At 40.9% G+C, this 22,956-nt stretch overlaps 1 protein-coding gene across 4 annotated transcripts in view; it reads left to right on the top strand.

Annotated features, from left to right (window-relative positions):
- Positions 1-22,956, top strand: part of ANKRD55 (ankyrin repeat domain 55) — a 114,490-nt gene that overhangs the window by 78,074 nt on the left and 13,460 nt on the right. For all 4 annotated transcript variants that reach the window (XR_013379768.1, XM_077897852.1, XM_077897854.1 and 1 more), the window contains exons 6-9: positions 1,391-1,451; positions 11,503-11,631; positions 18,464-18,648; positions 22,280-22,447. Coding sequence is in view for 3 of the 4 variants with exons in the window: in XM_077897852.1 (XP_077753978.1) it covers positions 1,391-1,451; positions 11,503-11,631; positions 18,464-18,648; positions 22,280-22,447 (543 nt within the window). In the remaining variant the exon portion in view is untranslated. The remainder of the gene's footprint in view (positions 1-1,390; positions 1,452-11,502; positions 11,632-18,463; positions 18,649-22,279; positions 22,448-22,956) is intronic.

Genomic DNA, 22,956 nt, shown 5'->3' with positions numbered 1-22,956 from the left:
ATGGCTTAAGCAACAACAATTTATTTTTTCAAATTTCTGGAGGCTAGAAGTTCACAAGCAAGGTGTCAGTAGGATTGGTTTCCTCTGAGTCTTCAGTCCTGGGCTTGCAGATGGTCACCTTCTTGCTGCCTTTTCACATGGTCTTTCCTCTGGAAGCCTGCACCTGTGGTATGTTCATGTGTGCCCTAATTTCTTCTGAGAACATCAGTCAAATTGGGTTAGGGCTCACCCTAATGGCTCATTTTAACTTAATTACCTCTTTAAAGGCTCAGTCTCCAAATATAGTCACATTCTAAAGCTCTGGAGACCAGAGTCATATGAATTTGGAGGTTGGAGGGGGTGGACACAAGTTAGTTCATAGCAATGAGTATCCACTAGTTAATTTATTCAATACCTTTCTCAGTGGTTTTCAGACCTGTTTACCAGAATTTCCTGAACAGCCCTTTTAAACTGTGAAAGCTGAGCTTCTCTCCAGACCTACTGAGTCAGAAACACTGAATAAAGGATCCAGGTATTTGTGGTTTAAAAAAAAAAATTCCCCTGGACATTCTGGGATGGAGCCAGGGTTAAAACTTCTAGGGTTAAGTGTTCTACAAATAACATTTGCTGTGTTACGCTTTAATCCTCATACTGAGCTATAAGGTGAGCACTTTTTACTACCCCCATTTTACAGATGAGAAGATGTAGGCACAGAGAGATTAAGGTACTTGCCTTCCGTCACAAAGCTGCTTAGCAGCAAGGCTGGGATGTGAACCCATGCAGTCTCGCTTCCTAACCACTACACTCAACCACTTCTCTCCCACAGTGTTGACTTCCGTCAACCAAGTGTGGGACCCAAGTGAGATAAAGAACTTGAATTTGAGAATCATTGATAGTTGCTTCACACTGATGAGTATCATTTCATGCTTAGATATTTGTATGTTTTACAAAAAAAAAAAAAATAAGCCAAGTTGTAAATGCTGTCTCCTAATATAAGCTATACATTTAAAAAGTGTGACACGTGTACTGAGCGGTGAAGCAATTCGAAAGCATCGCATACATTTATGTGAAAGAATAAAGAATAAGTACTAGAGGACTTCAGTTCTTTAAGTGCAATCATAGATACACAGATCTGGTGAATCAGATGAGCCTGAAGACACACTTTCTCCATTCCCTTTGTGCTCACCCGCACCCGAGGCACTGAGATGGAGAGGAGGTGGAAGAAGAGATAGAGCAACCCTGCCAGGTGACTTCTCATGGATCACACTGTCTTCTTTTCTATGACTCTTTCCCCTAGATAAACAGAAAGGGCCCGTCTTCATTTGGAGTCCTTCAAGATACTATCTTTCTAATGTTATTTTTTCATACGGATTCTGTTCCTTTGAGCCTCTTCTCCAATTTTTCTTCACAGGCTTCTAACAGTCTTGGTGCAACAGTCAAACCTCAGCGAGATTAATCACCAGGACAATGAGGTGAGCCTGCCCTTTCAAGGAATGGTTGGCCATTGCACCTGTTAGGGTAGGAGGAAGGGCTTTTCTCAACCAGCGCTTCCTATCATAAAGGTTCAGAAAGGGATGGAGCACATTTTGGGGCTCCTATCCTGACAGGGGAGCTGTGTCTTTACTATTGACCCTCAGGCAGAAATTTATCCCCACTCTGGGTATGGGTAGCTTCAACTAGGGAATAATTTCTTGGATTAAGTACTTAAGTGTCTATCATACCACTGAAATTTTGTAATTTCCCTCTGGATATTGAGAAACAAATTGTTGTTCTTTCCTGTCTTCTTGAGTCCCAGAAACTTCAAGGGCAAGCTGTTACTGCCACTGCTCTTCTTTTGAGGGAAAGATGATAGTTGATAATTCCAGGCTCCATGCTCCGGAGGCCACATTATTAACACCAGTGATCCCAATTGCTGTTTCTTCCATGCTGCAGAGACAACATAAGGCCTCCAAGAAGACAATACAGCACTCTCAAACAAAATTCCTGCAGGAGTGTTACCAGATACCAGGCAGAGCTGCCCCAGAATAGCTTAGGATCTTATTCTAGCTACTTAACTCTTTTAAAAAGCAGGACTGATTTTCATTACCTAGCCTGTTTTCTTTAGCAAGCTTCTTTAAACTGATTTAAATACCTGGTTTTTTAGCTTTTTTTTTTTTTTTTTTTTTTTTAATATATAATTATGTGCTTGGTTTGGCTGCACTTTACTAAGCATGTCTGGTCACTTTGACAAAGTGTGATAGCATTGAAAATGCATATGCACCCAAATCCCAGATTACAGTGTTTTCAAGGAAGCCAGGTAGCCATAGACAACAGTGTGGGAGGAAGTCCCCTAACAAGGGCTGGGCCCCTTGTTTCTTGAGCTTTCTGGTTCCTCCCAGCTAGCTTGGCATTAATGACCACACTGAAAAAGCCCCTTCTTCACAACCTCAATCTGAGGTTGGACACCACCCTGACTCAGTGATCACACGCTGCTTTCACTCTCCATGTCTTCAGGGGTTTAAAGCAAAGAGAGGAAAGAGAGAATTGCACTGTTTTAAACTTCTGCTTTAAAAATGAGAACCAGTGATGAGAGCGCACACTCTGACCACTCTGCCCATAGTGTGAAAAAAAGGAGCTTTAGTCGTGCAGTTTATGTCAACAGATCACAAACTCCTTAGAGTTTGGCAAAGTTGACAAATGCTTCATCCACCTCCAACTCCCACCCTCACCCAGAAAGGGCACAAATATAGTCATTTATACCCGAAAGCTTGACTCCTCTTATAGACCTCTAACTCTGTTCAGCCTTCAGCTGAAAGAATATGCTCCACCAAAGTGATGGTTCCTTGTTCTTCCTCACCCTGGGAGGCCCCTGGCTGCTGGGGACAGTGAAAGTAGACCCAGATCTAACAGTGCTGATTGTTATACTTTTCAGATAATATGCACTGAATATTAGAAATGTCTCCAGTTCCTTCGCATGCAAAGTAGCCTCTCAGAGGAGATTGTTCCCACTCTTACACCAGCGTTGTGGCCCAGTGACTTTTGTGTGCAGAGAGCAGGACCTCAAATAGGACACTTACATACAATGTTGCAGCTTCCTCTTGGGGACATGTCACAGCTCGTCTGAAACCCACCTAAGCCTACTGCTAATACTTGCCTGTGTTTTTAAAATACACACACACACAACAATGATGTAGATATCATTGCTAGTATGAGTCAATCAGTATAAATGTATAGGGGCTAGAAGCCCTTTACCCCTGGGAAATAAGGATAATTCGGACATGGAAAGAACACAGCCAAGGCGTTTTTTTCATTCACCACCTTGGTAGATTTCCTGCCTACGACTTCTGAGTGTTCTGAGCAAGCGATGGCCTGCTCTCCCCCTTCCTTAATCACTTTGCCAATAAGCTCCAGGCACAATGCAGTTTCCATTATGTATGATGGAATAACAAAGTGTAGGCATAGGCACACACCCTGTGTCTGCTAAAAACAGGAAAGAGAAAAGATCAAAGGCAAAAGAAATGAGGGAAAAGGTAAGTTAATGCTGCTAGTGAAGCATTAGGGTTTTCTAATACAAGAGGAAAGAGCAAGGCATACCTCTACATAGTCTGAATAAATTATATTCCCAGAATAACTGAAGGACTCCCAAGCTTATCACAATATTGATTAAAGATTAGAGGATCAATGAGTAGAAATCTAACTTTGTTAAGAGATAGATTAGATTATAATTGAAACTACAGAATAGAGAAAGAAGAAAGAAAGCCTGTCTCCTATAACTATTCAAGTAAAATAAAACATGATGTAGTACTTTGTATCAGGGAAGTGATTATCGCTTTAGCACCTGTCCTGATCCGAGCTCAGGGACTTAAAACAATGTTTTTACATTATTAGTTTTTACTTGTATGAGTAATATGTGAACACATTTGCTTTTAAAAAATGTAAATATTACAAGTAATGATAGTAAGTCCTTGATTACTTCCACCCTCCCACCTTAGCCCCCAGCTAATTACTGATGCGTCTCCTTCCCAATGTCTTGTATATATTCACAGACACTGTGGACTGTACCGTAGAAGGTATCACACTCCATATGTTCCTCTACAACTTTGTTTTTTCACCTAACAGTATGTCTTAGAGCTCTATTCATGTCGATACATATAGATTTGGCTTATTTCTTTTAATGGGTTCATGATGTTTCACACAATGGAAATACCTCCCTTTAGTTTGCTGTTCTCCTGTGAATGTATATTTAGGTTGTCTCCAGTTTTTCATCATCACAAACACTCCTCTAAAGAGTGTTCTTACACAAGCCTCCTTGAGTATTTTATACAATCATTTCTCTAGAAAACCAATGTTGGGCACCAGGGTGTACATTTTAATTTTTAATACACATGCCTGGTGCTTCTCTAAGATGGCTATATCAATTTATAGCTCCACCTGCAGTTGAATAGTGTGCTGGTCATGTTTTCTTGTTTTAATTTGCATTTCCCTGATAGCTAATGAGATTGAGCACCATTTCACAGGCATAATGGCCATTTTTATATCTTCCTTTTGCGACTTGCCTATATAGATCTTTTGTCCATTCATCTATGGGTTTACTTTGTCATTTTTGTATGGATTCATAGTTTATTTTCCATTCTGAACATTAATCCTTTGTCTGCTGTTGGGTCACAAATAGTTTTTCACAGTCCATTGCTCATTTTAGAGCTGCTTGTGATGTCTTTTCTAGTACGGAAATTTTAAAATATGATATAATCAAAGTGATCATTCTTGTTCCTTACTGCTTTTGCCTTTGATGTCTTTTTAAAGAAGGCCCTCCCTAACCCCACAAGACATAACTACATTATGCTAAGTTTTCTTTTAATTGTTCTGTTCTAACGATCTGTTTATTTTTCCTGTTTCATTGACTACAGAGCTTAATTGTAAAGTGACTTATTTACAAGCTATCCACACTACAGAGTTTAATACTGTGGGAAAGGCAAAATGGGTCAGATTGTCCTTTGTGCCTTTGTTCTTCCGGACCTCAGAGGAATCACTGACATAGAGAGAAGCAGTCTATTATAGTTACAGGGAGTTAAGAAGTTGCTAAACTCCTAGAATCTAACCTCTCTTGCTGGCATTTTAGCTTTGACAGAAAGATTGTCCCATCAAAAGGGGCTATAAACTAATGGCATCTGGGTTAGAACTTTGAACACATTTACCCAGAGAAGCACTGTTTTTTATTGTATTTAGGATATATTGTTGATCCTATATTGAATGCAAATTCTGATATAAGTAGATTTATGTGAGTGACCTGACAACTAAACTTTCATTATTACAGTACTGTGAGAAAATAAATCCAAGTTGTGAAAACAGATATGAACCTTTGGATATAATTCTTAACACTAAATTCTCTTACAGCATCCCTAAGATAACCGTAAGTAGAGACGGTGCACTGTAAAGGCAAAATCAATAGAAACAGTGCCTGACTCTAGAAATCATTTTACCTTATAGCAAAAGGTAAAATTATGAAGTAAAAATTTTTTAATGCTCTAGAATTTTTATCCTAAAAATGAACACCTTAAAAAAAATGGAGTAGAGTCACTGCTACTTAGGGAACCTTCACGTTCCCCTTTCCCTGTGAATGTCTAGAGGCAGACCATATCTTTTTTATCTTTGGATCCCTATACTCTAGCTCAGTAACTTGCACATAGTAGAGGCCTCACTCCAAATATAGACTTGTGTATATGTGTATATATTATAGTTAGAGAATTACTAAATTTCAGGAAAAGTCCTATTTTATTTTTTTGGCCCTTTCTCTTTGTTTTGTTGATCCAACTCAGTTACCCATTTTATTTATCAGACTTGGCTCTGCAGGTGACTTTTAATTATTGCCAAAATCTACTCTCAAAAAAAAAAAAGATTTTATATTATTTGGGATCTTCAAAAAATGTACTCTAGATTCTAGGCCAGGATCCCTCATTCATTTTTATGACATGGACACCTCTGATGTGCTGGCGAAGCCAATGGATCCCTCTGCAGAAAAATGTTTGAAACAAAATAAAATACGTAGGATTACAAAAGAAACCAGTATTTTGACAATTACCAAAATATTATAAAGATCAGGTTTGTAAAGGTAATATGCAAGCTTGTTTGCTAATGCATTAAATAAGATTTAGTGGTAGGACCAGTAACTACTGTGCTAGTGACACATACAAACAATATTTTGAGGTATCTGCACTAATTAATGCAATACGAAAATATCTGTGATTTATATCACTGGCAAAGTCACAGGTATTGTTAACAGTACTGTGTGTTGTTGCCTAAATTCATATTTAAAGAAGATGCTAAATTTCACTTTGAAGTTAGTGACAGTAAAGATGTAATTTATTTCTCTGATCTAAGCTCACACAAAGCTTGTTTTCTGTCAGTGGCTAGAACCCCTGCTGTAGTGGTAATTCGAAAAAAGGATCTTCCAAAACCTTTTCATCAACAAATGAAATAATTATAGGTCTCCCAAGGTGATCTCCTTGAAATGGGAAAATAGTCATTTTATTCATTAAAAAATATTTAAGTACCTACCTTGTCTCATATAGGCTGGATTCTTGCTCAAATAGTTCACAATTTAATGCAGAATGTAGATGTTCTGTTTAGTTGAAAAATAAATACAACTTAGGTCTCTATTCCAAAGGCTTTGTTTAGAAGTTTGTTCTTGTTAAAATTTGCTCTTCTACTTCCATGGCCTAAGTTAATCTATATTGCTTTTCTTGTGTTAGTATCTCATTTAAATTATAAAAATCTCCACCCTAAAGATTTTTGTTTTTGTTAGATACATTGTTTTTATCTTTATTACAGGAAGAGAGTGAGCATTTTTAAAGTATTTCATCATTAGTGGCCATTCTTACCATCCTAAAATCCAACATCTAATTATTTTTAGTCTTCAGTTATAATCTTTGGCTGTTACTATGTGCACAACTTGTCTGGATTGGAAAACTCTAAAACAAAGACAATGAAATAATTTGTTAATCTTTTTGATCTATGATTGTAAAATATTTCCAAAATAAAAATTAAAGAAAATAGCTTTCATTCCTGCACTTCTAACCATCTATTTTTAAAAAATCTTTTAAAGCACATCGTGTATTCCTATTTTTTGTCTAGAGGAGACAACGTTTGTGGAAGTAGTCATATGTGATTGGGAGATTAATAGTAGTATGTGAATTCTAAAATGTCAATGAGAGCCAAGCTGGACTTCTCTGAAATTCTAAATCCTTTAGAAGATCAAGATTTCCTTGCTGACATTTCAGCACTTGCTATAATTTTATCCTCCAGGGTACCAAAATGAGGGATGCAGCAAGCACCTGGCCATATCACACATTTCTCTCTGCCTTTCAGTGTCTGCTGGAGCCAATCTAAAGTTCCCATTCTGAGCACTTAACCAGATTTCTGGTTCATAAAACACACAAGTTACAGTGGTTTGGCTGGTGTGGGGTGGGGAGTTCTGAGACATTGATGGGTCTTGTATGCCCTTAAACAAAATTTCGGCGACACAGACTCAAGGCACAGAATTACTCATCTGAATAAGACCGCTGTTTCAAAGCAACCCTGATAGGCACCCAACAGTTATGACATACACTTAGTCCCATCAGCAATCTTGAAATGGATTCTAAGCCAGCTAAAACTGAACATTTCCCTTCAAAACATTCTGGAGAGCTGTGGTCTTAACTGAATGTGGGTTACTTTTCAGTCTTGAACCAGTATTTTTTGTTTTCCAAAAAGGTGGAGTTCTGTCACCAGGGCCATCTGAGTGTTTGCTGCAACATGTCTGCAAATGACTCTTAGGGTTTCAGCCCCTCGATGCTTCAAAGGCCCAATTGAGTCCTAAATGAAATTTCAGGGAGTAAGCTGGTAGAAAAGATCTCCACAGTTTGGACACAGAGGGCTGCCCTGCATTGGACAGACTCTGGTAGTTTATACTCTCCATGAGTCCAGGGGAGCCCTGATAACCTGTAATTCACGAATTCTTCCTGTGAGTATTTCTTGAACACTTACTGTGCGCTCACTGCTGTGGACATACCACGTCAAATAAGTCACAGTGTCTACCTTTAAGTGCATCACAGCTGAACACCTGCCACCACTCAGTGGCAGATACCAGTCTCAGAGCCCGAAGTCAGCCCCTTAAATGGCCACTGGTCTTAACATAACACAACTAGGATGCCTTCCGGCTCCACAGAAGCTGGAGGAAAGAGAAGGAGACACTTGAAAAAAAAGTCTAATTTCCTAAACAAAGTATGTTGTGCAATACCAGCGGCTGCACTGAAGCTGATTTTGAAAGTTTTGGTTTTCATATTACTAACCCTAAGGGGATTTATTTTTATTTCTCACTAGCCCAATTGAAAAAACAGCAACATTAAAGTTCCCTTGACTTGACTGATGGTTTGCAACCTGCTCTAGTGTAATATAAACAATGTGTGTGTGTTTATAATTATTATTTCAAGAAAGAATGAATGATTCAAGTCTTGATTTAGGAACACATGATCACCCAAATTCTAGGGTGCGGGGTGGGAGGAAATATATAGTTCAATACCTTACAAAAATAAATACTTGCCAGCTGTGTTTTTAGTGAAAGCCTAGAGGCAATGCCAAATAAAACAAATAATAATATAGGATGGCAACCCTTACACTAATAAAAACTACCATTCCATGAGAGTTAGAGGACCTGAATCTAGTTAAAATCACAAAGAATTCTCCAGCATTTGAGCTCATTTCCAAAATGAAAGCCTACCAGCATGATGTCTGGGAAGAATGTTATTCTCCAGTGCTGGAGAGACCTGGACTTGAATCTCAACTATGGCATGTATCCTTGGCCTCAGGCAAATTACTTAACCTGTGTTTCAGTTTCCCTATCTGTATGGGCCTAAAAATGGGCCTAAAAATGCCTGCCACTTAAGATTGTGTAGGTATATAAATATTCAATGAGATGATATATATATATATAAATTTATTGACAGAAAGTAGGTATACAAAAAATGATAGTGCTCCTCCCCCACCCCACCACTTCACCAAAGCATACAGAAGTTGGATTTGGTAGGGGGTGGGGTTGTTTTAAGGAAATAGCTCTTGAAGCTTAGTGGTTGTGTTTAGGAGATAAGGATTAGCAGTGCATAATCATAATTTAATTCATAAACATATTTTCACACTGAGTTCTCATATCAGTAAATCATACCTAGGCATATAGTATTGCCATATACCTATTTGGAGAACTCATCAAAATTTCTTTCAGGTTTCAGTTGAAGAGTTGCTAGTAATGACCATATCTGACAAATTGATTTTCTATAAAGGAGAAGTCATGTTTTGCCTTTTTTTAAATTTATGTGTTTTTTTAAAAAGTGAAGCTAGATTTTACAAAAGCAAAAAAGTTCAATCAAGGATAGTTAAGAAGTTATTCATTTTTAGTAACTACTTACTTAGCACCTATAGTGTTCCTGGCACTGTTCTAAGCTCCACGGCTTCAGACAGCAAACAAGAACCTACCTTCATGAAGTTTACATGGCAGTGACTTCAGATTTTCTTTGATGTCTTTAACCCTGGATACTGGTAGCACTCCATGATGAAGCCAGTGAGTCTGAAGCAAATGGGACTCAGCATTGGGAAGGGGAAATCCATACATAATTAAAAGAATCTGATTCCCTTGAGTCCAGATTTCTAGTTCCAATGGGCCAAATTTGTAATGAAGAGGACTTATTGAAATACATTGAGTTATTCTGAATCCCCAGTAAATATTCAGCTGTCAGAATAAGATGTTGTATCAGCATTATTTTCCATATGGAACCAATTTCTTAAAATATACCCAAGAGTATATCTCACTTATATGACACTTCCAACTTGAAAGCAGACCATAATATAATGATTTAGAATTTTCAAACTAGTCAAAGGAATTAACATTCTAATCCCAGTGCCTCATAAACCTCAAACCCTAGATTCAGTTCTGTGCTCACTCACAGACTTGGGAGTTTCTCTAGAGCTCAGCTTCCTCTTCTATAAAAAGAAGGACAGCAGTACCTGTCAGAATTGGCCAACTGTTATAGCAATCAACTCAAAATCTCAGTGGCCTGACACAGTAAAAGCTTATATCTTACTAGAGTCATAGTCCAATACTTGTTGATGGAGTAGCCTTATCTTCATCAGTCAGAGTCCCAGGCTTCATAATTACATGGTTCCAGCATCTCCTTCAGTCTTGTTCTCTGCATTCACTTGTTGGATGAGGAAAGAGAGAAGGTGTGAAAGACCATGTGGGTTTTGTTTTCTAGGCAGGCCTGCTAGGGGCTTCCACGCCTCAGGTCTACAATGTGGTCAGTCTCCTGACCACATCTCTCTGCTGGGAGGCTAGGAAATGTACCCTGTATGCCCTGGAGGAAGAGGAAATAGAGTTTGGTGAACTCATAGTGGACTTCAACACAGTACCTTGTTCAGAAGACTGTTTGGAGGATTCCGTCAAATAATCTACATAACAACTCATAACTCAACTCATTGGATTGATCAATATTAGACTCTTACCTTTATGTTATCTGCAGAGAGGACTATGAAAACAACTTTAAAGCTGCCCATACTCTTTACATCTTAATCTAGAGTCATCTTAATCTAGAGTCATTTTAGAGATATTTTGTGTAATTGAGAGGTGTGAGCAAGGAGAAGAGGCCACCTTTTCATAGTACACTCCCAAATAATGCTGGGTCTTCGTGGTTACTGTTTCCCAGCATAAGCTCATTTTATTATTGAATGATGCCTAAAGCTGTGGCCGCTTGAATGAGTCCGTCTGGTGAAACCCAACTTCTTTCAGAGTTTAAGGTCACACACTTTAGATTGTGTCAACATCTACTTAAAACCCTTCACTCTCTTTCCATTGACTTTAGAATAAAATCTAAATGCTTTATTCAGAGTTTGTATCCCTCCATCCCACATTCTCAGGATCAGCCCTGCTTTCCTCTCCAGACTCATCTCACATGGCACTCTCTCCCTCTGCATTCATTCTTTCTTTCAACAGCTATTTATCTAGTCTCTGTTGTAGTCGCTGGGGATACTGTGGACAATGCATCTCCCCTCGTGGTGGGATATGGCAGCTTAGCGTGACCCCAGTCACAAGTGGTTGCCTCTGTGGCTTGGCACTTGCTGCCCTGTTCCCCCAGCCGGCTCAGGGAGGCCCATGTAGAATAGTGATTAAACCCACAATTTCTCTCTCACAGCACCCCGAATGCGTTCTTTATAGCATCGCACAATCTGGAAAATCCTTTTGCTCATTTGCATTTGTTATCTGTCTTCCTCTACCACACTGCAGTTCCCATGAGGGCAAGGATCTTGTTTATCTAATTCTCTACAGTATTCTCCATACCTATTTTCCTGGCACAAAGCGGAACCTCAATGGATGTCTGTTAATTGAATGGCTTAAGGAATAAATGAACTGACAGGCAGCGACCAACGTATCTGGTGATGACCCTCGGGTCTGGGGGAGAGTGAGCTCCATTTTCCTTCCTGATAGCCTGTGTTCACCTCTCCCCTTTCCTACTGGTTTTGTAGGGAATGACACCACTCCACTGGGCAGCGTTCCACAACCGGCCTCAACACACTCAAATGCTGCTGAAGAAGGGAGCAGACCCCACCCTTGTGGATAAAGACTTTAAGACAGCTCTCCACTGGGCAGTCCAGGTGAGAAATTGGTCAGTAAACTTGTCTTAAGTGTAGATGGCATAAAGCAATGTTACAAGTTCTCTGAGTGTATCAGACCTGAAAGATGGAATTATCAAAGGTGTAGCCACTTGCACTGATATGGAGATGCTATGTGTGCTAGAGCAAATAAGATTCACACTGCCCTCCTCTGGTCCCTTCACATCCAAAGGGCAACAGCAAATCTGTCACTTTGGAGGTTTTGGGTACATCAGTTGTGGAGAAGGAAACCCTGCCAAGATACAGAGGGGGAAGAGAGCCTGCTTTGGCTGTCATACACGCATGCACACGTGCATGCACCCGGGAGCGCGCACACACACATAACACTTCTCTCGATTGCTCTCTTTCTCTCTCTGTCCCCATGCTTGCCAAATAGCTCATGGTGCACCAGGATAAACCTTCAAAGTTTTACTATGAAAATACCTTTAAAGTCTTTGGACCATACTTCTCTTCTTCCAAATCCTGCAAAACAGAGTTCTTCCGGGTGACCATGAGTTCTGTGCTGAACACTGAAAATCATGCCTCATAGCACTATCCCATGATCACAGACGGGAGTCTCTGTCTGTATACATGACCAGATAAGTCAGAATAGGCCCAAGAAATCTCTAGCCCCAAGAGAAGGAAAGTGAGGACAAGGTGAAAGAATGCCCATAGCTAACGTCGATTGACAGGCTTTCTATTTTCGGGAGGAATGATTAATTAAGAGACATCTACTACATCCTTCAGAGGAGAGTGCTACTATGCATCAAGCTTGCTAGCCCATTCTGTCTTTTGAGAGCCAAGCACAGACACCTCCACTGTTGATCTTTATCACCCCAGTAAAGGCATCCTTGCTGAACTGCTGCCAGGATCCTTGTAAGAGGTTCCTGCCTGCCCTGCTGGCGGTTTCGCCCACTTGTTTCACGTGCAGAGTATACCAGAGACGGGCACCTGGCACTTTCAGGGCTGAGGTAAAATTGTAACAGAAGTGATTTGGAAACTGCTCTGGTTTTGTGCCTCTTTGACTTCAGTTACTCTGTACCAGAACTAGCCCTGAGCAAAACCATGAAGTGAGCAAAACTTGTTTTGTCTTCCCCACCTGCCTGTAGCATCCTCCTATGTACTTTCAGTATCTAATCTCTGCTTCTGCCTCCCTGATGCCAGTCCCTGCCCAGTCCTCTGGCTGGACAACCATGTGTGCTGGTGCTCAGTGGAGGTGGGAGTGGAATCCAAATCAGGCATTTCTTGTTTTTACCCTCATCACCCTTGCATTCTGTTTGCACAGATCTGGGATGGGGCTCACGTCTCTGTTCACACATCCTCCACCCCACCCCCAGTTTTGAGCTGCTGCTCTAATCCTGACTTTGCAATGAAATCAGCCACAGTGCTTATAAAGTGCTAGGTTCCCAGACCCCGCTCCAGACCTACCAGTTTGGACTCTTCAGGGGTGGGAACACCTGCCCTTATCCTCCAAGAGGTCATTTGGCAAAATGAAAAGAACACTCAGTACTCAACTCAGAATATCTGTTTGCATTGACAGACCTGGTTTTGATCTGAGAAAAATCACCAATCTCTTCTTGGCTTAACTACCAATGTATCTTTGGTGGATGAATGAAGTGTGCATATGACAGCAATATGTCATGTGCTAGGTAATTAGCATAGATAACCATTTTTATTATGGTTCCTGATTTCCTCCACAACAGCTGAGTTATCATACCCACATCTTATTCTTTCTCTCCACTAAATAGGGCTTTTAACCTGCGACATTGATTTCAGTCCTGTCTGCACTTTAAAACCATCTGAAGAGCTTTTAAATAGTACTGATACACAGGCCCCACACCCTTAGATTTCAGCCATCTATTCTGGGGTAGAGCCCAGGCATCCATATTTTTTAAAGCTTCCTTCACCCCAGGAGATTGTAATGTGCGGCAAGAGTTGAAAACTGCTATGATAAATGAATTCATATCAATGGGTGCTAAAACCTTATCTACTCCTACCTAAACATATTTGCATTTTGACCATGATTTGGCATAAGCCTACTATGTCATTCATTTATTTACTCAACTGCTTAATATACATTTCTTGAGTATCTGGCATTGGGGGTAAAGAGGATTAACAAGACAGGCCCCTTCTAAAACCCCTACAATTGTATGAAATATGCTATGTGTGAGTGTGTGAATATGTTAGCATACATTTTTCTGAAAAAGTCATCCATGAGTTTCTTCAATTCCTCAGTGAGGATCGGTAACAACCTCTAAAAAATGGAAGAACCGTGCACCCTCTCTGTCCTTGTGGTTAGCAATACACTTCAGAAGTGGTGTGTCCTGCCCTTTACTTTGCAGAGAAGACTAGGTAATTCCAAATGTCAGCTGAAACCATGATTATGCTTGCCGCCTTTAGCCTTCGTGTTCATTTATGGCACAGCACCAGCATTGTGCTCCCTTTACAGTTTTTCCACATGAATGAGTCTATTTCCTGGTGTCATTTATTCCTTTTCCCAAACTTCCTGCTTTTCTCTTGGACCACATGAGACCATGTTTAAAGCTATAGCACTTTAAAATAATAAAGCCTCTGTATTTGACCCAGATAACTAAGGCAGGAAAGATTGGAAACATTTGGCTCTTGAAGTGATTTGAAACTGGGCTTCTCCCCATCTCTCAGGTGCCTTGGTAGCTAGCTGGTGGTAGCCTCCTGTGGACCTATTGCCCTCATTCACCTCCCTCATCTGTCCATGAGACCCTGTAGAAGTTCAGTCCCCAGGCTTTTTCTTCCTCTCTGCCTCAGAAAGTCCATTACTTCAACTATCATTCTATCGAGAAGATTCTCAGATCTGATCTCTGGAGTTCTGGACTCATATTTCTGGCCTTTCTGGGCATCTCCACATCATTTCCCAGACACTTCAAACTGGACATGTCCAAACTCAGCCCATGGCCTTCCCTTCCCATCACATTCCTGTCCTCCTCATAGCCCAAGCCAAAAGCCTCTGCATGATAACACTCCTTCCTTATCACCTTTCATGTCTAGTTGGTTATTGAGATCCCTCAATTCTATCTGCTCAGCTTTCACATCTCTGTCATCTCCTCTCTATCCCCACCGTACAGGTCAGGGTCACAGCAGGAAACATAGCCTATTCATGATGTGATAAATTGGGCAGAGATTTATGAAGAGGCTATTAACACACCATAGCAGGTTGCCACTAGGGCATCTGGGCCTAAGAGGGCATGGGAAGGGGGAGTTACAAAGACAGCAAAAGCTGGAGCTGTAGGAGAGGGCCCACGACAGTAGGTGTCGCCTTTGGTGGAATGACCAAACCATAGCTAGCATGGAAAAGACTGAACTATAAACACTCTTATCTCTGTCCTCCCACACCCATCTCCTGTCAGTGCCACTCAGAAGCCAAAGAGCAAGGGAGCCCATTTGATGCAATTTATACAGGTTAACGCTTGAAGAGCAGGATGGAAAAAGATGAGAGAGTAAACCTGGAAGAGCATATTCTGCTGTACAATATGGGGATCATAGGAGTATCTACCCCACAGGGTTGTTGTCAAGATTAAATGAACTGGTAAGTGAAAATGCTTGGAACAGTGCCAGGCACACGATGTTCACTTAGGGAAGGTAGCTGTCCCCATTATTCCTTGGAGTATCTTCTTATCAGAGAAAAAGAAATACAGTGACAATGTTGTATAAGTGAGAGCTGGGTATGGAGACAAGTTGCCTGGAAAACTCAATACAGAGGGCATTTGGGAGCAAAAGGATAAGGGGCTGGAGTTCTGGAGTGTGTGACACTTCAGCCCCCAGGCGAAACTGCTGAGTGGGTTATTGGCAGGTGCAGAGGTCCCAGGAAGCCACCCGGGTTTCTGTGTGCCACTTCCACATGGCTGCTCCGAGGGTCAGGCGGAGAGGGAAGAGGACAAGGAATGAGGAGATGGGTTTTGTTTCTTCTATCTGTCCTTAATGCTCACTCTTCCACTCAAAGGGAGAATCGTCACAGGGCATTTTGCCCTTTGAATCACCTTGGCAACCCGAATTCCTTTGCTTTTCCAGGAAATTGTAAACAGAATAAATTCATTGAACTGACAACTCTTTGCTTCTGTTTTCCTTCTCATATGGTTGGTAGCTTTTTAAGAGGTGTGTGTGTTGGCAATGCAGGTGGACGGCTCTTGATTGTTTCAAGTGTACTTTAGACTCCTTCGAAATGTTTAGGTAACAGCAGCTGAAAGAATTTTAGAAAAGTTGATAGAGCAAGCACAAAAGCTTGGATGTGTTCAGTGTAGCAGACTTCTGGTAAAAGGCATGCCAAAGAACTTCACCAATTGATCCAAATAATTTAAAAGTCATTAGGCAAAGGAAGGATGGAGGGTGGAAGCGGAAAGAGGGGCTGCGAGTGGAAAAGAAGGGAGAAGCTTGTGGGTAGGAACCGCTTAATGGGCATGGGACCAGTGAGCCCCATGCCCAAAGGGAGACCTGTACATGGGGTATAATGCTCTGTGGTCGCCATCTGGAAATTCTCATTAATTTTATCTTTGAATTTTTATTTCATGAGTAAAGTCGGATAGGACAATGGCACCATGGCCCACACAGTCCTGCCTCCCTCCCTCCTTAGGAAAATTCTCGGCCCACAGACAAGGGATCTGGGCACAAACCTGGCGAGGGCCAGCATCAAGCATGTGCCTGGTTGCAAGAGGGGCCCCAGGGACCCGTGAGGGTTTCGCTAGTGGTGAGACTCTCCGGCCCAAAGGAGCACAGCCCTAAATAACAAATAAAAATCACCGTGATGTGTCAAGAAAAACAAGGAAGGGAATAAGCTTGTTTCCTGGCATGTAAATAGGGGGCTCCAGAGGCACCTGGGTGGCCAAGTGGGTGAGTATTTCTGCCTTTGGCTCAGGTCATGATCGAGTTCCACATCAGGCTCCCCACAGGGAGCCTGCTTCTCCCTCTGCCTGTGTCTCTGCCTCTCTCTGTGTGTCTCTCATGAATAAATAGAATGTTAAAAAAAATAGGGGCCCTCTCACATTTTCATTTTGTCCTGAGCCTCAGACATTTTATATCTGGCCCTGGTTGTAATGTTTAACACCCACTCGGCAGTCTTCCTACACCTCAAAGTTGAGAGCTGTGAGGGCTCCTGGCTCTTGGTCCTGCAAGAGGTTTCAGAACTGGTATCAGCTGCTGTCCCCTCATGCCCTGGAAGCACACCCCAGGGTTCACTGTGCAATGGCTCATTGTGAAGCCAGCAGCAAGCTGAGTAATGGGAAATCCGGAGAGCCAGAGAGCCAAGGGTACAAACAGAGGCAAGGGAGGGAAAGGAAGAAGAAAGGTGAAATACATAAGTGCTGTTCCATGGAATTGTGTAAAACTGACTCAAGTCCTAGAACACAACCCTGGGGTCACATAAACAGGGTAACACAGTGGGAAGAAGACCAACAGGAAATTTTACATGGAAAAATGTATCAGGAGGTAGCTGTTGAACAGCATTTGAAGCATGTCAGAATTGCAGCTTTGTAAAAATCCAACTATCTTGCCCAGGTCTCTGACCCTAGCACGTGGCCCAACACTCGGCTTCCAGAACAACAACCTGCTTCTCCTATTTCCTTAACTTGCTCTGCATGCCTCTGAGGGACCTCCATTCCACCCATGAGTCCTAGTGCATAGAGTTACAGGGTCTCTCTGTGGATTCACTGAGAAAATTAAAATGTTAGTGGATTATTTGGATTGTTTTATGATCTTCCCAGAGATATCAGGAGAATCTGAAAGATAAGACTACCTGTTGTGTGTTATAAAATGAGAATTTCTTTTACTCCTAAAGATTTATTGCCATCTTACATTGCAAATGTTCATGCAATGGTTTTGGGGGGTTTGTTGGGTTTTCCTTCAGGTCAATAAAAGATATTCCACACCAGTAATACACACAGATTTTACTCACCTATTTGGGCAAGTTGAAGAGATATAGGGCATTCAGGGAAGAATTGGTGGCTTTTAAGGCTGGGACAGAGTGTAGATAGAAAAGCCTCCTTTTGGGATCCCTGGGTGGCGCAGCGGTTTGGCGCCTGCCTTTGGCCCAGGGCGCGATCCTGGAGACCCAGGATCGAATCCCACGTCGGGCTCCCGGTGCATGGAGCCTGCTTCTCCCTCTGCCTGTGTCTCTGCCTCTCTCTCTCTCTCTGTGACTATCATAAATAAATAAAAATTTTTTTAAAAAAAAGCCTCCTTTCAAAGATAAGATGAAAAGTTTGTTACAGATCTACACAGAGAGATAGACCCAGTTTATGTGGTTGTCTGAAGTTCTTTCTTTCACATATTTGTTGATTTTTTTATTGATTAGCTACTAAATTATGATCCATCTCCTGTCACCAAAGATTTTTGAAGATTACATTTCATGTAATTTATAGGCATTTGACCATTACCAGGTCATCTTGTTCATCATTATGCCACCACTGAGTACTTATCATGGTCATTTTGTTAACATTAAAATTCAGTTCAGCTTCTCAGTGGTCAGCCTCTGGAGCAGTCAGGGAAGGAAAGTACAGAGATGTGATCAGCAAGCTACTGTGTAGGTAAACTCTGTGTGTGCCAGCTCCAATGTTGATCAACTATACCTGTATTTAACTTAAGTCCTCCTTAGTTGGTTAATCATAGAAGACAATTTAGCTCTTCTGGGAAACAAAGATCCCTGCAGTGACAAGAGACAAATGGGAATTTGTCAGAGGGTTTGATAAAATGTGGTTACTTCCTTTTTCTCTTTTGGATTTTTTCCCCCTTGTATTTTATCTCAACCTGCATAGACAGGGAGGAGTCCTGGGCTGTACATAACGAGCTTCCTTTGACCCCTCTTCTCCAGAGTGGAAATAGAATTCTGTGTTCGATCATCCTGAGCCACCACCAGGGTCCGTCCATAATCAACTATGATGACGAGAGTGGGAAGACGTGCGTGCACATCGCTGCAGCAGCGGGCTTCAGTGACATTATTAACGAGTTAGCAAGAGTGCCTGAATGTAACCTGCAGGCTCTGGATGTGGATGACAGGTACTCATGGTGACTCTAAAAGCGTTGGGGACTACCAGACCTCTTCTCCGAAAGTTAGTCTTAAGATAAAGAACATGGTTAAGGGGTTATCCTATATGACTATATCCTTACTGCTAGTAATGTTTACACATGTACTTGTGACAATAAAAACTACTCTATTTTAGTCAGGGCAGGAAAAATCATTGTTATGGAGAGACACGCTGTGACTGTACAGTATTGTCAGATTTTCCACTTTTTGCTAAACATTCTCAGAAGGCTTTCTGTATGTCAACTTCCTGCTATACGCACTTTTTATTCTTAACAGTAACTCTTATTTTTTTCTTCATTCCTGGATTATATCATAAAGTCAACAATTTCTTGTTATCCAGACAAGAGTATAATAGAGGTTTTGTATTCAGAACTAGATATGACTTTATCAAGGTTTTTTACCCAATCATTAAAAATATATCAGCATAGAAAAGGAGGGTGGATTCAGAAAGGGGAAGAGAGTTATCTCAGAGGTAGTTAGCAATTAGAGGAAGACTTGTACCCTTGTCTTCCAAACATAGAACTTTTCATCTAAATTGCTTTTCACCCATAATCAACTATTGGAGTTTTTCAATTATACTGTATATCTAATCTTAGTTTAGGTTAGGCATTGATTCAATGGAAATACAAGAATAATATAACAACAAACAAGACTATTGAAAATAAGTAAAAGGCTTACACACTACGTATGTTTTTTTTTTTAAACTCTCTTCTGTTGAGGTGCAAAATTAGCCACCTATTATTCCTAACTTTAGATAAACTCCAAGAAGCACCTCCTACTCCCTGATACCTGAAATCCTAATAACACAGGGGGAGAATCTTGTGTTGCTCATTAGTCTCAGGAGCTGGAGATGGTTAACCTGATGACTGTAATTAAAATTAAAGTATAGATCCTTGAAAGTAGACCTTTTCCTAACAGCAGATGTTGATCCTTAGCAGGTAAGACAGTAGCAAGACTAAAGTTACATGAAGAGAAAAGGTGAATGATCCAAAAAGAGTAAGAAAAAAAAAAAAAAAGCAACACATTTTTAAAAAGGAGGCCAGGTGAAAAGTTTGCCTAATTCAAAATACTTTTAGAACCAACTCTGAATGGGCTGTTTCCCATTCTGCATGATCACACACTTAGCAAAGAAAATCCCGTTCCACAAGCCTCAGGGAAGGAAGTAAGATCAAGGGGAGAGAAAAATAAAAATACAGAAGATAAGGTCCTAGGAGAGTTCAAATTGAAGTAAATCAAGAAGAATCTAGTTCCTACTCCAAAGCTCAGCTCACCAGTTGCCTGCACTGACAAATTCTGTCCTCCGTTTTGTTTCACGTTTCCTGCTTCATGCACCTGTGCCTTTACACTGAAACTGTGAGCTTGTCTTAGTAGTAGAATTCTTCAAAATTTTCATAGGTGTAAGTGCTTTGAGAATTTGTAGTAACTGATTTCCTATCTTTTCTTTCTTAGTGGAGAGAAAGCACTTAAAGCAAAGAAAGAAAGAAAAATAAGGCAATGGTAAAAAAGAGAGAGAGAGGAGTAGAGGGAAAATGTGGGGGCCCTAGTCCTCCTAGGTATTAAAGTACTTTGTAGATCTATGATGTTCAAAACATGGTGTAAATTAGCCTAAGATGGATGGCACAGCACACTAAACCCAGAAGTAGTGTAAATATCCCAAGTTTCATCAGCCCGTGAAGTCAGACTTGACTTTAATATCCAACCCATTCCATCTTCAGGAAATACAGTCTTTTATCAAGTTCTCCTCCCTACATAGTTCTGGGAATTCTCTAGGGAATGTTTACATGTCCTATAAATCATTTCTTAGCTATGGATACCTCAACCATTGCCGCATGCTTATACTCATCATTTTCTGCCATTCAGAGACTACCTCCTCAGCCATCTCTAATGAATTTCTTTGAATCATAAACTCCTACCCCTGAACCCTGAACTGTGATAGCTGAAACCAATCTGCTGTGTTTGCTGTGTTTCTTTATCTTTAAAGATAAAGAAAGGAATTATAGCCAAGATAATTTGAGATTGGATACTACAGATTGTCCACAAAGGCTCTATGTATACTAGTTAAGAATTACTCATATATTCCCCCTTGTTTCTCTGCAAAACAATTTAAGTTTCCCTCCTGTTCTTCTGGACCTCTTTTTTCCATGTTGGTAGTCAGAAGAATTAAAACAGTCTTCACAATTGTTGTGAAGAAATATTTCACACTGCTCCAAAGTGGGTTGTCATGTGTTAGTAAACCTGACAAAATTGATGTCCAGCCCTTCATCTACTGAATTTATTGGCAATATATCCTCTCAACAGGATGGCATAATCTGACTGGTGCCTCGTCCTGTTTCATAATAAATATTGTCTGGAGACCTCTCTCAAGGAGAGTGGAATGAATCACATCTGACACATATTCAAATAAGCACCGTGATTGATCACTATATTGAAAAAAAAAGACATGGTCCTAGTAAGTGTTCTCAAATTGCTGCCCATAGCGTAACCTGAGGAGAAGAATGCTTGATTGACCAGAGACACAATCCATACATCGGGGTGCTGGCCACAATGGGGACAAGGCTACTCTGCAAATATTAAGGCAGATAACCCCAACTGAGCCCTCATCTGTGCAGCCCCTTAGCTGCCTCCTGAGAGACTACTTGGCTGCCCTTCTTTCTGCCCAAGGTTGAGGCCCCAGCATAAAGCCAAGAGCTTTCCGTGCCCTCCTTTCCTGCCTCAGGATCAAGCCTTTCCCAGGACAATTTACAAATTACAGTATTTTCTCCCAGTCTCTTGCTTTCTTTTCCTGAGAAAATCCTGGTTTTACAATTTAATAAAGGCTTAGGTACTGATGAATATGTATCTACCTTCTGGCTGATGAAGGACTTTCTACACATAAAATTATGAAAGAAAAGTGAAGAGATAATTAAATGTGGTAATTTTTAAAAAACTTTTATGGAAAATCACTAAAACATTAAAAGTCAAGTAACAAATTAGAGAAAATATTTGCAAAAAGATCGATACCTTTAATTTCTAAAGAGCCTATATAAATTAGTAAGAAACACTAACAATCTAAAAGAAAAATAGCATTAAGAGACGGCATTAAGAGTCATTTCAGTGAGGAGACTCCAATGGCAAAAATATATTTCAAAAGTTCAGCCTTGCTATTAAAGAAATGCAAAAGAAAACAACACTGGAGTATCATTTTGCCTACCAGATTGGCAGAGATTTTTAAAGGTGATAATAACACTCAGTTGAGGGAAGGAATAGGGACACAGCTGGTAGGTGGATAAATTGAGTCAGTGTTCTTAGAAGACAGTTTGGCACTAAGAATAAAGAGCCTTAAAATTATCCATAGCCTTTGCCCCACTACTTCCTCTTCTAGGACATTCTCAGGAAGTCCAGAGAAGGCAAAAGGTCAAGGAATGCTTAGAGCTTAGAGGACAGGCTCCAATGAGGCTCCACCATCACCCCCAAAGCCCCGTCTAATACTTACCACCTTCACAGTGTAAATAGCAACGTGTTTTGCAGGCCAGGCCCAGACTTTGAGTGGGAGCTGTCACTGGCTAAGCAACCTGGGCCATTTCTGTGCTCTGACCCTTGTGTTGTTCCCCTGTGGTGCCCCAGGACCCCTCTGCACTGGGCTGCAGCTGCAGGGAAGGCAGACTGTGTGCAGTCACTGTTGGAGCTGGGCATAGACAGCAACCTGCGAGACACCAAGGAGAGCACACCCCTGGCCTACGCCCTGTACTGCGGCCACGCAGCCTGCGTCAGACTCCTCTCCCAAGAGAGCAGGTGAGTGTACCAGGAGGCACTCATTGTTTTCTTCCTCTCAGGGAATTTATAAAATCAGTTGACATTCTTTAACTTACTGATACACAAAGCCAGCACTAACTTAATATTGTGTTTGCCGTTGTCTAGTGTATCTAATGGGACATGTTCTCTCTACCTTGTGGAGCAAAATGGTAGTAGTGAGCCCAAATCCATCAGCCTAACGTCCACTGGACTTTCATTTCTGCTTTCTGTTTTCTTCTTCTTTTCTTCTTCCCTTTATGCCATGTTCTCTTAATCTTTTTTTCTTTTTTTCCATAATCAACAATTCTCAAACTTTTTATGCTCAGTGCTGTTTTACACTTTCAGAACTCACGAAACCCAAAGTGCTTCTGTGTATGTGAGCTACCCCTATCAATATTTATGGCATTAGAAGTTAAAACAAAATTTTAATAAAATATTTAATTAGTTATTCCTTTAAAGCAACAATAACCCATGACATTTACATGTTGACACAAGTACCATAGTTTTAG

This window comes from Canis aureus, chromosome 5 (assembly GCF_053574225.1).
Source record: "Canis aureus isolate CA01 chromosome 5, VMU_Caureus_v.1.0, whole genome shotgun sequence".
NCBI lineage: Eukaryota > Metazoa > Chordata > Mammalia > Carnivora > Canidae > Canis > Canis aureus.
This window is presented reverse-complemented; position numbering and strand designations above follow the sequence as displayed.